Genomic DNA, 16,445 nt, shown 5'->3' on the forward strand with positions numbered 1-16,445 from the left:
TGTTGGAGGTCAGACCATTGAAACCCATCTAATTTTTATTTATTTTTAGTTTCCCTTCTTCTTTTAGTTTCCTTTTTGTTTTTTAGTTTCGTTTGTTCTTATCAACGTATACGTGTCATATATGGAATATTGTCTCTAAATAGTAGTTTAATTAAATTAAACAATATATAGTTGTGGAATGTATGAGTATTGTATCATAATTTTTCTCAAAATAATAAAATATGAAGGACCCTAAAATATAGCCATGCATGGCTGGAGATGGAAAAATTTAGCCATGTACTATTTTTTTTTAAATTAATATTTTGGAGGGCTAAATTTATATCCTCCTAAACCCTAAATTGAAGAAAAAGAAAGAAAGAAAAAACTGTTCCATTCCCCAGATAAAAAGAACTTGAGGTAGAGCTTGAAAAGGCCATATCAAACTGTGTAAGGTTTAGTATCAAACATGTAGTGAAAAGAGGAAAAAGCCAAACAAATTTTTGGGAAAAGTTGGTCAAAAAGCTTGGATTGAGTGGGTTAGTATGTGGAAATGTGACTGGTGGTGTAGTGGGGAAAGCAAAGTGATGTTTGCTTTAGGATCATCATGTCTGTATATATGAGCAATGACACAGCATGCACTAGTGTGACACTTTCTAGTTCACATACTTTGTGCCTGCAAAAGAAGTCATGATACCCGACAAAAAGCCAAAGTCAATTACTTGGACCAGCTCCACTAGGAGACACATCTTCTGCAGATCGTATTAATTGGGGGAGAGGAAGCAGACTGTAGGTGTTCGACGGGATGATCATTCAAGTAATGAACAGTTGGCGTTGAATGTACTCGTTGATTAAAAAAAAAAAAAAAAAAAGGCTAATGGAGTCTAACCTAAGTGTGAAAAACGATTTTCATTTGCAAATCAATGGTCTCGGGATTAGGATCGAACATCAATAAGACATCAACAGTGTGTGTGAGAAAAGCCCCACCGTCTCCTAACTTTGACAAAAAGAGAAAACTGTCGGAAGGGATGGAAAAGATATTTGCATGATGGAAGGAGAGTGGAAAATGTGGCATGGGCAATGGTCTTCTGAGTAGACTAGAGTCCATTCATGTCTCTATGAAAAGACAAAGCTCATAATTATTGGTTGGATCTCCCAGCAGGGCAATCTACTTGGTTGTTTCTGTTTCATTTTCCCTTTTTTATTTCCTGTAATATTAAGGGCTTCAGCAGGAAATGTAAGGGTGATTACATCAAATGATCTATTCTAATGAATGATAAACTTTCTTCAACTTTCGTTATAATGTAATTATATTTTCTTTCAAATGAGTAGTTGGTTAGGTACGAAAATGAGTATGGAGCGAGGGAAGAGCAAATGGTTTAGGCTTTTAAGCATGGACGAGGGAAGAGCAAATGGTTTAGGCTGACAGCGAAAAGTGTTCCAAAAGTATCAACATATACTTTTCTTCCATAGAAAATTTGGTTTTTCTTTTTGGGTCAATGAAATTTGGATTAGGTTCGAAAATGAGTCTTCTTTTCTCTCTCTCTCTCTTGGTGTATTGCAATGGCACAAAAACAATATTTTAGTAGTAAAAAAAAAACCCCATAGAAACAAATATGTTTGATAACTTGACAATTAAATATGTGGAAACTAAATATAATGTGTAGAACTAACAATTTTTCTTGAGATTCATATTTAGATTAAATTACTCTTGTCCAGAGCATAATGTAATGGTAATGCTCAACACTAATTACGGGTGGTGCAAACAACATGCCAAGGATCATGTAGTACCATTTGGATTTGAAATGACTATATGTTCAATGAGTCATTTGAAATCCGCTCTGTTTTCTTAATTTCAAATCCAAATATACTATATCTAGTTATTTCAAATACATTCAATATTTTTCTTTAGTAAATTTAGCTTTGTTGCCAAATTCAAATCCTCTTTTTGAAATACCTCCATCTAAACAGAAGTTTTGAGTCTGATTATGCTAACAAAATATAGTGAAATTAATCGTAGTTTATTAGAAAACCTAATTTGGTATGTAGAGCCATCTGTTTTACCCAATAATATAGATCACCAAACATCATCCGTGGGTTTGTTAAATAGCTTAGATTTTTATCATTTGGTTTTTCGTGTTTCTATGATTGATCATCTTCTTTACGACCAACTGAACTACAAACTCTTTACGACTTCTTTTAATTAAGAAAGAAAAAGGAAGAAAACATAGTGGAATGCACGAGAGGTGAGTGAACCATATCATATGCAACCCATTGTTTTGTCTTCAATTATTAACCAAGGACTTGACAGAAATTGGTTGCAAGATCCATTGGCATTTTCTTATCAGCATAGCCCACAAGATTAGGTTATTATAAATATATAAATTATAATGCCACCTTATAAAATCGTCATCAATGTGCAAGGATTTTGTCTTTGTGTCCAGTCAAGTCATCCCCATGGCCCTTTTTAAATTGGTCATCACTTTTAGCCTTTAGCTTTTGTTCTTTTTCTCTTTTTATGTATTATAAGTTATAATTTACATGTTAATTATTTGTCTCTCTTATATACTGATCAAAGGGGCATAATAAATTACATATATAAAACGTTGATTACCTGGACTTGATTCGATTCCTGTGAGAATATTATCCAGAGCGGCATAAATAATACTAAAGTGGATTGAAGTTTGGTGATGAGGTAATTTTCATGAAGTCATCGTTTCTCTTCTAGATGGAATTATTTCTTTTTTTTAGGTGAGACCCAAGGGTATCCACCGCCGACAGCAGTGACTAATCCCTTTCGCCGCGGGAAGATGGAATTATTTCTTTAATCCATAAATAAGCCATATAAAAAAAAAATATCGTGAATTAATTTCACAAGCTCTCAAAAACTCTTTTTCAGAAGTCAGTGTTTGTAGATTTAAACCATATATATACTATGATTATAACGTTTGTAAGAAGAGAACGGTGTCCAATAACTGATAAATTATCTTAAGAAAAGTTAGATTAGCTCCAAAAGGAGATGGGAGGACTAAATCTAAAAGGTCACTCTTCTTTCTATTATGTGTGTAATATGAAAATAATATGTTTGTATGTGTATAATATACGAATAACACGTTAGTAGACGTATAATCTATTTTCATGAAAATATAAAATCTATTTTCAAACTTCTATAAAACTTTGGTCATAAAAACAAAATTACACACATTGGATTCTCTTTTCATTATCTTTACTTCAAATGCTAACCGTAAAGACTAAACGTGGTCCTTTACATAAAGAAGCAAGCACAATATCATAAAGGGAGTGCCGAGATTTTCCAAGAATATCAGTTGACTAATTTTCTTTAATCTTTTGAAATTTGTTTGTCTGCTTATTTTCAGCCTAGAATCTCAATTATGCATAATGCATGGTAATATATTGTACGCAATTGACACCTTGTCTTATTTCATAAATGAATTTACGATTTCAACTCATTTGAATTCCATGAGTTTTTCTCTCTCTCTTTTTTTTCTTTTTTCTGAAGGGTCATCATCAATCATGTTCCACAAGTTGGGTGGTAATTGGGGAGATGATCAGCTAGTTTACTCAGTGTTGAGAGTATTTGAACTACATTAAAAAGTTAAAGAACCTAGCATGCAGTGGCGGATCTAGCCATGTATTGGGTAGGTAGCTGTCTACTCGAAAAATTTCAAAAAAATAAAGTATGTATGCAGCTCCCTAAGCCCAAGACCCTAGAGGCATATGAGAGAGAGAGAGAGAGAGAGAGAGAGAGAGAGAGAGAGAGAGAGAGAGAGAGAGAGAGAGAGAGAGAGAGAGAGAGAGAGAGAGAGAGAGAGAGAGAGAGAGAGAGAGAGAGAGAGAGAGAGAGAGAGAGAGAGAGAGAGAGAGTTTAGTTAGTAAATTTTACCTACTCAACTTTCGAATCCTGAAACCACCACTGCTAGCATGACATGAGTCTAATTAGTTTTGATTTTAGGTAAAATATCAACTTCCTTCACTTGGTACTGATTTGATTGTACGTGAAAGAAAGCAACATGCGTTAACAAAAAGAAAAAAAACAAGAAGAAGCAAAAACTGGAAATTTTTTGTCGCTCTCCACTCCTTATTAACATGCATATGTTGGTTCGCATTAATTCATGCATCTGGCTTTCTTTATTTCTTTTCATTTTTTTGTTTTTATCGGACTCTCAAATTATAGAAATAGGATTATTGTTGCGTCATGTGTGATCGGTTGTATACACCCACCCAGGGCCGGCCCTGGGGGTAGGCAAGAAGGGCCTTGGCCATGGGCCTCCAATTAAGGGGGCCCCAAAAATTTTTATATTATATATATATTTTATTGTCCAACTAAAAATTAAATTTTAAAAAAAAAAAAACAGAAAGTCAGCGTTGTAATTGAACGAGGAAGGCTCTTCCTCTTCCCATTCAGAAACTCTTTGTTTCCTACGCCACACAGCCAGCCAAGAGCAACAGCCCCTTTCCTAATTATTTCTCCATGGAGCTCTATTTAATCCATCGATCTCTTAATAATCCACCATTATATTTTTCTCTGTTATTCCCATCTCCCTTCAATCCATTATCCATATCCTTTATTTTCAGTTTCTATCATCTTTCTCATATCAGATTCATATTATAACCCTAAGTTTCAATCTCACCCAAAAAGCTCACAAATTGTCTTTGAGATTGATGGTGACCAAGAGGGGAGGAGCATGAGAAACTGAAAAGGTAATCAGATTTATAATTTTTTCTTTATATTTGTTCCTACCCAGCAAACTATTGTTTCAATTCAATTTCCAATAGGAACAAAACACAGAGAGATATAGAGTGGTAATCAGATTATTGTTCATATTTTATTCTTGTCTAACTTATTTTTTGTCTCTACGAAACTCCGCAAAGGATAATTATAGATTCATATTGGCACTCTAATTTGACTTTTCTAGATATCAAGCCGCTAACTTACAGCATACAGCTAGCTCACTTAATTTGGATTTGTTTTTAAGGCAAAACATCATCTGCCTGGTGGAGATAATCTCCCAAGTCTCCTTATATAAGTCGCTATAAAACTGCACAATGACATCTACTAAACTTTTCTTAACAAAAGCTTGCATATATCTTATCATTGCAGATGTACATGAATCAGGTGGAGGTACGGAGTGGAGTTTCTCAAAGTGCTAGAAGATCAAGGATTTTTCAGTGTTTTATTGTACTTTTAATGTTACAGTTTTTACTTTTTTGATTGTAAATGGTGCAGAGGAAATCAAGCAGCCATTTGATAAAGGGAAAGCTTCAGATATTTGCACATTGTAATGGGATGGATCTCTTATTGGCTGCCTGTTTGGGAGGAAGAAGGCTACAGGAAGATTTTGTACCCATTCAAATTTGCTGCAACCATTTCATGTGTTGTTTTTAAAGCTGATTTTGCTAAACTCATGTGATGAAGCTTGAAGCCAGAAGCTAATCTTAAGGGAAAGGGTTTAGTATTTTGAACAAACACTTAGTTTTAATGTATCTTGACATGTTCCCATTATTGGTTGTTGGAATGTTGGTTTGTAAATTTTTAATTTCCTTCATGATATTAAATACGCAATCAGAGTTTTTTTTTTTATATGGAGATATGGCTACACTCTACATAAAATCATTTTATTTGTTGTTTTTTTTTACAATTTCATATATACTAAGGGAAGGGGCCTCATTTAGTTTATTGCCTAGGGCCACCGAAAAGTCAGGGCCGGCCCTGCACCCACCTCTTTAGCGAGTTTTTATCATAAATAGCCAAAATTTACCCCTTACATGTATAAATGTCCGTTTTTATGAAAACTTTCAAATATAACAAAAAATGCAATTAAAAATACTTAAATGCCCTTAAATTTAAAACCGAGATAAAACCTGAAAAACAAAACCAGTTCTTCATTTTCAGTGTTCTCCTTCTTCGTTTGGTTGCTACTTTTTTTTAAAGTGTTTCTTCGTTTCTTTAACATGATTGGAACTAGGAATTGAAATATACATCAGTTTAGACGTTTTTGATGGCTTGATGGGGTGGTATAGTGCCAGATACTTGATAATATTGCTAACAGCTGCAGCCTCTTCTCTGCTAAACTTTCTCATATAACCAACCTGTTAGAGTTAAGCTGAGATTAGTTAGTAATTAGTTAAGGCTGTTTGTAAGGCCATGTGCTATCATGTGAAGTGGTTAGAAAGTCATAAAAGCTAGTGCTTAATCAGTAAGCAAAAGCTAAGAATATATAAGCTGTTCAGATTTATTGAGAAATATACAGAAGCTTTGATTTCTTTCTTCTATTGATCTCTCTGTTCTCTCTCTTCCCTTCCTTTATTCCGTTCTTGGATAATCAAACCTTCATCTTAACACCAACTCCCCAACCACTCATCAATCTAAGCTTCTTCCTTGCCCAACTTATTTAATCTTATTTGTAGAGAGAAATCCAACCAACAAAAAAATTGTAAAGATAATCAATTTTTACTGGTGAGAAGAAAAAAATTTGAACAAATGTGCAGAAGAAAGAGTTTATATATTTTTTTGGTAACAGAAGAAAGAGTTTTGACTTTTTTAGGTGTACGAGGATTTTAATTTTGAGGGCATTTTAGTCTATTTAAATGAGATTTTTGCTATATTTGAAAGTTTTTATAAAAAATTGACATTTATGAATTCATAGGATAAATTTTGGCTATTTATAATAAAAACTCCTCTTTAGCCACGTAATAAAAATAATAGGCTCATAAATGTATACAACTGGTAATAGGGCATATTTTGTCGAATATAAGGCACATAGTAAAAATTCTTCTTAATTAAATCTAAAACCTCTTGTTGTTAGTTAAGTTAATTTGCTCTAACAAACTAACTCTTCCCCTTCTAGTTTGGGGAGAAAATTGCATCCATAAATCTCATTCTAATTTAATTTTGAATTTTCTCACTTGCGAATCGGACCGCTTGCCGACACTAATTGTTTGGGGTCTAATAAAACACCTCTTGAAACGTCTATATCCCATCACGAATTATGAAACAAAATGTTTAGAAAGTATCATAGATATTAGAAGCTGCATAAGTTCTGATTCAATATATAATATAACAAAAAGGCTTTTAACTTCTTTTAAATTACAAAACTGTCATTGATTTCTTAAAACAAACTCAACCCCAAACCTCATAAAAAAGCCCAAAACACTCAATAGGCCATCAAAGTAACTTAATAATCAAAATTAAATTCAATAGGGTCAGCTGTCATTTTTTGAAATTTTTTTTTTGGTTTGTTTATAGGAATTAAATTGTGTAAAGGTTATTTATAATTTTAGTGCTAAGAATGGGTATATGACTAAATATCTCTTTTCTTTCTTTAATCTTTTGAAATTTGTTTGTCTGCTTATTTTCAGCCTAGAATCTCAATTATGCATGATGCATAATGCATGGTAAATGAATTTACACCTTGTCTTATTTCATAAATGAATTTACGATTTCAACTCATTTGAATTCCATGAGTTTTTCTCTCTCTTTTTTTTTCTTTTCTTTGAAGGGTCATCAATCATGTTCCACAAGGTGTGTGGTAATTGGGGAGATGATCAGCTAGTTTATTCAGTGTTGAGAGTATTTGTACGACATTAAAAAGTTAAAGAACCTAGCATGTAGTGGCAGATCTAGCCATGTATTGGGTAGGCAGCTGTCTACTCGAAAAATTTCAGGAAATAAAGTATGTATGCAGCTCCCTAAGCCCAAGACCCTAGAGGCATATGAGAGAGAGAGAGAGAGTTTAGTATGTAAATTTTGCCTACTCAACTTTTGAATTCTGGAACCACCACTACTAGCATGAGTCTATAATTAGTTTTCATTTGAGGTAAAACCTCAACTTCCTTCATTCGGTATTGATTTGATTGTACGTGAAAGAAAGCAACACGTGTTAACAAAAAGGAAAAAAAAAGAAAGAAGCAAAAATTGGAAATTCTTGCTGTCTATGGAAATTTTTTGTCGCTCGAAAATACATATGTTGGTTCGCATTAATTCATGCATCTGACTTTCTTGATTTCTTTTCATTTTTTTGGTTTTTATCGGACTGTCAGATTATAGAAATAGGATTGTTACGTCATGTGTGATCGGTTGTATATACCCACCTCTTTAGCCACGTAATAAAAATAATAAGCTCATAAATAAATGTATGCAAGTGGTAATAGGGCATATTTTGTCGACTATAAAACACATCTTGAAACGTCTATATCCCATCCCAATTATGAAACAAAATGTTGAAAATTATATCACAAGGGTGTGGATCAAAATTAACAAACAAATGTTTCCCTGTTTCATTGGGATGTTTGAATTGTCGAGGACAAAAAGAGAAAGTTCCAATCACTTGGACTCCATGCAAAAGTCCACCTCTCTGCAAACACTTCTTCGACTACTAACCACTACAAAACCAAACATTATTTTCTTGGGATTGATGACCCAAAATTCCACAAAAAATTCCAAAATTCTCTGGCAAAACAAGGAAAAATTATCCCACTATAATTATTAGTTATCGCAATCATTACAGAATCATAGTAAATTAATTTTGTCAAATTCTTCCAGAAGGTGGGTCCCGCGTGTCCCCTTTAGAAACAGGGACTCAGTGCATTGAATCTTCCTTGATGTCTGATCAAATATATAATATAAAAACATCCTCCTCAGTGTCCTCACCATTCATTTTTGTCTGGCTCTTAAAGGTCATGGAACGTGCTTCGTGGCGCGCATGCGATTGGGATTGGCACACGTGTGACTTTAACGTTATCCACGTTTTTATTAGTGAACGGCTTTGTGGTGTGAGCGATTGCTATAAGTCAACAAGGGCGGCTTCACGCTGCCGTGCTGAACCCATATTCCTACTCTTTTTGATAAGATAGTCGCCGTCTTAAAGAAAAAGAATATTTTTTAGTAAGTCAAGTCAAGTGACTAATTAATATTATTCTGGCCAAAACAAAAGTGACTAATTATTATTAACTCTAATTAAGAACAAGGAAAATATAACTCTAAATTATGTGTCGGTCAGTTCCTCTTCAGCTTTGCATGTTTTTATTGCAAAAACTATATTATAGAAAAGCATTGGGTCCAGCTGTGTGGTGGGTCTTCAGTTAGTTGGTGGTTATCTAATATATAAACGATGATGACGATATTGTGATGAGATCGATATCTAGTTGTGGCAAATGAGATCGATATCTAGTTGTGACTAACCTCATTTCGGTTGTGCATTTTTATTGTGAATGTATTGAATTGTCGTAAAAATATTTTGAAAACATTCTACTATTTGTCAAAAGAAAAAAGTCCACAATTGAACTTATTAAACTTTTGTTTGAAATATATGAAGGATTATTAAAATGTTAAGTTAAATTGTATTTCTCTTTTTAATATTGAAAATTTTATGAAGTTCGAATTATTCATCTCCTACTAATAGAAAAAGAGGTTTTATATCCTGAATTTTTTTAAAGTTCTCATTTTAGTCCTCAGAATTTCTAATCAATAAATGTGGTCCTTAACCCTTTTGTCCGCATATCAATTTGGTCATGTCATCACATTACATCAAAACCTTCAGTGGAATTGGTCATGTGTCCAACTTTAAACGGATAATCTTAAGATAAAATTTCTAAACAAAAAATATAAAGAAGCTTTGATAGCAATTTGTCTCGTATGAATAAAGAGTTAAAAATTATTGAGAGATTTCATATCCATATTTGATATGCAAAACTTATTGAAATTTGTTACATTTCATATGAAAATGGAGAGATCGTCCTCCACTGAAATCACATTAACCTCTGCACGTCATGTGTGTCGCAGCCGTTTGATTCTGTAAAAAATTATGTTAATTTGCTAATGTGGCATGCATGTGAGGCTCACAAGCACTCAAATCACGCCACTGAACATTGAGGATTTACCTTTTTTTAAAAAAAATTTATAACAAAACACAAAAAGAAACTCCACGATGACTCGATGGTTTCGACTCGACAACCAGAGGAGCAGGTAGCGTTGCCATCAATTACTACGATTTGGATAAGTTTAAGTTCAAGGAGTTATAACAAAACACAAGAAGAAACTTCACGATGACTCGATGGTTCCGATTCGACGACAATTTGGTCTGGTAGGCGAAGAAGTAGGTAGCATTGCCGTCAATTACTACGATTTTGGATAAGTTCAAGGTCTGAGTCCCTCCAAGATAACAAAAAAGCTGATTGCAAGTACAACCCCATTAGAACTGATTGAGTCACAACTCATCTCATCGATTAATTTTCATGTGGTTGCAACATCAAGTAACATGTCACGTAATATTACCAATATACTCAATTATGTGTATATATATAATATATTAATAATGCATATATAGTAAATTAGTCATCCATTACGTGATTATAATTTAAAGTGAATTAGTATACCACATCAGCAAGCCATATAATGAATATAGCCATGTATTGGGTAGGCAGCCGCCTACCTGAACAGAAAAATAAAATATGTATGCAGCTCCCTAAATCCAAGACCTTAGAGGCATATGCATGATGAGGAGAGAGAGAGAGAGTTTAGTATGTAAATTTTGCTTATCCGAATTTGAATTCTGAAACCGCCACTATAACATTAAAGTATGCAATATGTCTTCTCACTTATTCATGTTGCTAATAGTCACAGGTGTATACATTGAATATGTGCAAACTAAGTCACAACATGGAGAGAGAGAGAGAAGAGAGAGAGAGAGAGAGAGAGAGAGAGAGAGAGAGAGAGAGAGAGAGAGAGAGAGAGAGAGTTTAGTAGTTGTAAATTTTGTCTACCTGACTTTCGAATTCTAAAACCGCCATTGCACTTTCTCACTAATCTCATGTTGCTAATGATCATAGTGTATACATTGAATAGATGCAAACTAAGTCACAACATGCACACAGGGGAGAGAGAGAGAGAGAGAGAGAGAGAGAGAGAGAGAGTTTAGTATGTAAAATTTTGTCTACCTGACTTTCGAAATTCTAAAACCGGCCATTGCACTTCTCACTGATCTCATGTTGCTAATGGTCATAGGTGTATACATTGAATAGATGCAAACTAAGTCACAACATGCAGAGAGAGAGAGAGAGAGAGAGAGAGAGAGAGAGAGAGAGAGAGAGAGAGAGAGAGAGAGAGAGAGAGAGAGAGAGAGAGAGAGAGAGAGAGAGAGAGAGAGAGAGAGAGAGAGAGAGAGAGAGAGAGAGAGAGAGAGAGAGAGAGTTTAGTATGTAAATTTTGCGTACCTGACTTTCAAATTCTACAACCGCCACTGCATATGACATTAAAGTATGCAATATCTCTTCTCACTGATCTCATGTTGCTAATGATCATAGGTGTATACATTGAATAGGTGCAAACTAAGTCACAACATGCACACAGAGAGAGAGAGAGAGAGAGAGAGTTTAGTATGTAAATTTTGTCTACCTGACTTTCGAATTCTGAAACCGCCACTGCATATAACATTAAAGTATGCAATATCTCCTCACGGATCTCATGTTGCTAACAGTCATAGGTGTATACATTGAATATGTGCAAACTAAGTCACAACATGCCAAGACTCATCAAAATGCCTCCTTTTCTTATTACTTGCAATGATGCTTTCAATCCTCATTCCCTTGCCAACACAAATTTTCCTCTTCCTATTTTCTTCTTTTTCTTCTTTTGCTCTGTTTTGCAAGTCTAGATGATTTTCTGCGGTCTTGTTTTAAGTCAAATGTACATGACCTACATACCTTGGTGGCTGCTAGTTCTCAGTTTCTTCCGATCTTCAACAACTGCAAGTGGGCCACAACCTCCACACAACTCATACGGCTCGTGAAGAAGTGGGAGAACAAAGGCAAATAGTGGTGAAGATACACAAGATCTTCCTTTCCAACCATTTTCATATAAACTAAAAAAAGCTTAAGCTTGAGACAAAAATTAAAAAGTACAAATATTGTTAATAATTAAGAAGTGGAAAACAAAAAAGAAAAAGAAAAAAAGAAGCTGAAAACAAAGATACAGCTACTAGAATGACAAGGGTACCTTAAAACGGTGCGGTTTGTCAATGGATTTTTGTGTTTATGGCCACGCCATATATTCAATACTGCAGTTGAAACTAACACCAACAAAACCATAAATACATATTATATACTAATGAAAAAGAATTTCGGTTGTTAAATCGAAGCTCATTCGGATTTTTCAAAGCGTTTTTCGTTTTCCATCGCATTCTTTAGTTTCGAACTCGAAATTAATTCGAAATTTCTTTGAACCTACAGATTGAAAGAGCTTCGATTTTATAATCTAATCCTCTGTTCATAAATTTTAGAATTTCCAATTTAGAAGGTTCCTAGAAATAATAAGTAAAATGTAAAATCGACAAGTGGGCAATAATTATGAGCACCCAATATCTTATAGTTTAAAATGGTACATTCTTAGAGTCTCCCTTCAAAAGTTCCCTCTTCGAAGCTCCATTCCCAAAAGTCTATCCTCCCGTCAACCCCCAGACATGTCGTCATTAACAAACCGGGAAAACCATCTCTGCCTCTACCTCCTCTTTCTCTTCTGCCTTCTCTCCGACACGAAGGCTGCCGCTGTGGACGAGCTTCAAATTCTCTTGAAACTCAAATCCACATTCCAAAACTCAAACACCAACAGCAGCATATTCAGCACATGGAACTCCTCCAATCCCCTGTGCAGTTTCAGCGGAATTGTCTGCAATGAAAACAATTCAGTTCGAGAAATCGAGCTTTCGAATCAGAACCTTTCTGGGTTTCTTGCGCTGGACGAAATATGCCAGCTCGAATCCTTGGAAAAACTAGCTTTGGGATTCAACTCTTTGAATGGCACAATCAAGGAGGACTTGAACAACTGCTCAAAATTGAAGTACTTGGATTTGGGAAACAATTTGTTCACAGGATCGTTCCCTGAGATATCATCCTTGTCCGAATTACAACATCTTTATCTGAACCAAAGCGGAATTTCGGGTACTTTTCCATGGAAATCATTGAACAACATGACGGGTCTGATTCGGTTGAGCTTGGGAGACAACCCTTTTGATCAAAGCCTCTTCCCAAGCGAAATCTTCAACCTCAAGAATCTCACCTGGCTTTACTTGACAAATTGTAGCCTCCAAGGACCAATTCCGAAGAGTATCGGGAACCTCACAGAGCTTATCAACTTGGAGTTATCTGATAACAGAATGGTGGGAGAAATTCCGTCCGAGATTGGCAATCTCACCAAGCTCTGGCAGCTGGAGCTATACCGCAACCAATTGAACGGAACGCTTCCTTTCGGGCTAAGAAACCTCATAAACCTCGAGAATTTTGATGCCTCGGAGAACTTACTCGAAGGCGATTTGTCAGAGCTGGGATTCTTGAAGAACATAGTTTCTTTGCAACTGTATAGTAACAGTTTATCTGGAGAAGTGCCAGCTGAGTTCGGCGAGTTCAAGAAGCTTGTGAACCTCTCTTTGTACACAAACAAGCTGACAGGTACTTTGCCTCAGAAACTAGGCTCCTGGTCTAATGTTGACTTCATTGATGTTTCTGAGAATTTCTTGACGGGAACTATTCCACCTGATATGTGCAAGATGGGGACGATGAGGGGCCTTTTATTCCTGCAGAACAAGTTCACAGGCGAAATTCCTCAAAATTACGCCAAGTGTTCTACGTTGAAGAGGTTCAGAGTCAACAACAACTCGCTCTCTGGTGTTGTTCCTGCTGGGATTTGGGGCTTGCCGAATGCGGAAATAATTGACCTTACTTCGAATCAGTTTGAAGGTATGATTACTTCTGATATCAAAAGCGCTAAGATGCTTGCCCAGTTGTTCGTCAGTTACAATCGATTATCTGGAGAATTGCCAGATGAGATTTCCGAAGCAACATCTTTGGTGTCCATTGTTTTGAATAACAATCGATTTTCGGGTAAAATTCCGGGGACTATTGGAGATATGAAGCATCTGGGTACTCTGTACTTGCAGAGCAACATGTTCTCCGCTTCAATACCCAAGTCTTTAGGAAGCTGTCTTTTCCTGAGTGACTTGAACATAGCCAACAACTTGCTTTCTGGCAACATCCCATCATCTTTAGGCTCTCTTCCAACCTTGAACTCTCTGAATTTATCACAAAACCAACTTTCTGGTCAAATCCCTGAAAGCTTAGCATCTTTAAGGTTGAGCATTCTTGATCTATCCCAGAACAGACTCACCGGTGCCATACCAGACACTCTGTCGATTGCAGCCTACAACGGTAGCTTTTCTGGTAACCCCGGTCTCTGCAGCATGAACATCAACTCCTTCCCTAGGTGTTCATCTAGTTCGGGCATGTCCAAGGATGTCCGCACATTGATTATTTGCTTCTCAGTAGGCTCAGCAATCTTGCTTGTGTCCCTCACATGTTTCTTGTTCTTAAAGAAGAGCGAAAAGGATGACGACCGTTCATTAAAGGAAGAATCTTGGGACCTAAAGTCATTCCATGTGTTGAGCTTCACTGAGGGTGAGATTCTTGATTCCATTACGCAAGAGAATCTAATTGGAAAAGGGGGTTCCGGAAATGTTTACAGAGTTGTACTTGCTAATGGTAAGGAACTCGCTGTAAAACACATATGGAACACCGATCCAAGTGGCAAGAAAAAGTTCAAGAGCACAACTCCAATGCTCGCTAAACGTGGTGGAAAGTCGAAAGAATTTGATGCTGAGGTGGAGACCTTGAGCTCAATTAGGCATGTGAACGTGGTGAAGCTGTATTGCAGCATTACAAGTGAGGACTCAAGCTTGTTGGTGTATGAGTACATGCCGAATGGAAGCTTGTGGGATCGGCTTCATATGTGCCAAAAGATGAAGCTTGATTGGGAGACAAGGTATGAGATCGCAGTGGGAGCAGCCAAAGGGTTGGAGTATCTGCATCATGGCTTGGAGAGGCTGGTGATTCACAGAGATGTCAAGTCTAGTAACATTTTATTAGATGAGTTTTTGAAGCCTAGGATTGCTGATTTTGGGCTTGCCAAGATTGTTCAGGCTAGTGCAGGCAAGGACTCTACCCATGTGGTTGCTGGAACGCATGGCTACATTGCTCCTGGTAATTAATGAAATTCTCTCATTTTATTTTAATTCTGTAATTTTGAGTTATTTTATTTTATTTTATTGTGCTAATGTAATTGTTAATTACGCAGAATATGGATACACCTACAAAGTGAATGAGAAGAGTGATGTGTATAGCTTCGGAGTGGTGTTAATGGAGCTAGTGACCGGGAAAAGGCCGATTGAGCCAGAGTTTGGGGAGAACAAGGACATAGTGAGCTGGGTATGCAGCATGCTCAAGAGTAGAGAGAGCATATTAAGTATGGTGGACTCATATCTTCCAGAGGTCTACAAGGAAGAGGCTATCAAGGTGTTGAGAATTGCAATTCTATGCACAGCTAGGCTTCCTGAGCTAAGACCTTCCATGAGAAGTGTGGTTCAAATGCTAGAGGAGGCTCATGAGACATTTAAATTGATGGGAATTGTTATCAGCAAAGATGGCACTGCTTATAATAAGAAAATGGAAGTACTGAAGGGTACAGAGAAGTGAAATTAATCAAGAATCAGGCTTCGAAAATCGGTCGAAGCACCTCGATTATCTCCACGTAACCTAAAGCTTAACGTGGAATTATTGTGTAATATATGAGAGCTGAGATTGCTTGTAACATATAAGCTAGAGCCTGCAGATCATTATATTTACATATTTATGTTTGTAAGTTTCTGGATGTAAAATAGTTGCAGGCAGGGCTCCATTTTGTAACATATGTAGAATATATCTACTAGTTAGTCCTTAGCTCCCTTCAGGGGTTGAGTTTCATTGAAAGGAGATCTACTGTTTATTTTAGTCTCTTATTATTGTTAATTTTTGGGTACGCAAAATAACCAAACAATAGAAAGAGACACGGAAAGGGAAAATTCAATTGGAATATTTGCTTTTTGAGGTTGGTTAGAGTGTGTATAAGTGGCTTCTCAGATGGTTTATGGGTCTCTCATTTTAGAAATGGATGCTCAAGAAGTGATTAGATATTTGAATGCTTCAGAGGAATGCATGGATTCCGATGGTACACTGATAGCAGAAGCGCAAACATATCTAAGGCTTTTTCCTTCTGTGATTTGTCAATATGCCTCTCGCAATTGTAATAACGTAGCACATTGCCAGGCTAAGAGAGCGTTGTTATTTTCAGGTTTAGATTGAAGAGGGGGCCTCCGTGGCTGTCCAACGTGTTACTCTCTGATGATGGTTGTCCCTTCTGTTTTCCAAAACCTGCTGCAGGTTGGACTAGTTTTCAAATCACCTGTTCCCCAACCTACATTAGATTCACAGGTTCTAATTGTTTCTAGGTGTTGTTGCTTGATCCTTCATATGTATATGCTTCTTTGTTTCTTTTGCTTCCTACCCTTTTGATGCACTTAACAGTAGTGTTTTCGTTTGGTTGATTCTGGTGTGGTCTTTTGTTTTGTTTGTCCTCGCTTGATGCCTGC

The 16,445-nt window shown here is 36.1% G+C and overlaps 1 protein-coding gene across 1 annotated transcript; it reads left to right on the top strand.

The window, feature by feature from the left end:
• The first annotated feature begins 12,361 nt into the window (after nt 1-12,361).
• Nucleotides 12,362-15,807, top strand: LOC110772111 (Leucine-rich receptor-like protein kinase family protein). Its single transcript, XM_021976511.2, has 2 exons — nt 12,362-15,021; nt 15,116-15,807. The coding sequence occupies exons 1-2, from the start codon at nt 12,453-12,455 to the stop codon at nt 15,511-15,513; spliced, it is 2,967 nt and encodes a 988-aa protein (XP_021832203.1). The 5' UTR covers nt 12,362-12,452; the 3' UTR covers nt 15,514-15,807.
• The last annotated feature ends 638 nt before the right edge of the window (nt 15,808-16,445 follow it).

The sequence above is a fragment of the Prunus avium genome, chromosome 1 (assembly GCF_965620075.1).
Source record: "Prunus avium chromosome 1, drPruAviu1.hap1.1, whole genome shotgun sequence".
NCBI lineage: Eukaryota > Viridiplantae > Streptophyta > Magnoliopsida > Rosales > Rosaceae > Prunus > Prunus avium.

Bases quoted from the DNA above. Each gene is read 5' to 3' on its own strand.
- LOC110772111 (XM_021976511.2), top strand. From the start codon at position 12,453: ATGTCGTCATTAACAAACCGGGAAAACCATCTCTGCCTCTACCTCCTC. The intron at 15,022-15,115 runs GTAATTAATGAA...TTAATTACGCAG, and splicing joins GCATGGCTACATTGCTCCTG to AATATGGATACACCTACAAA.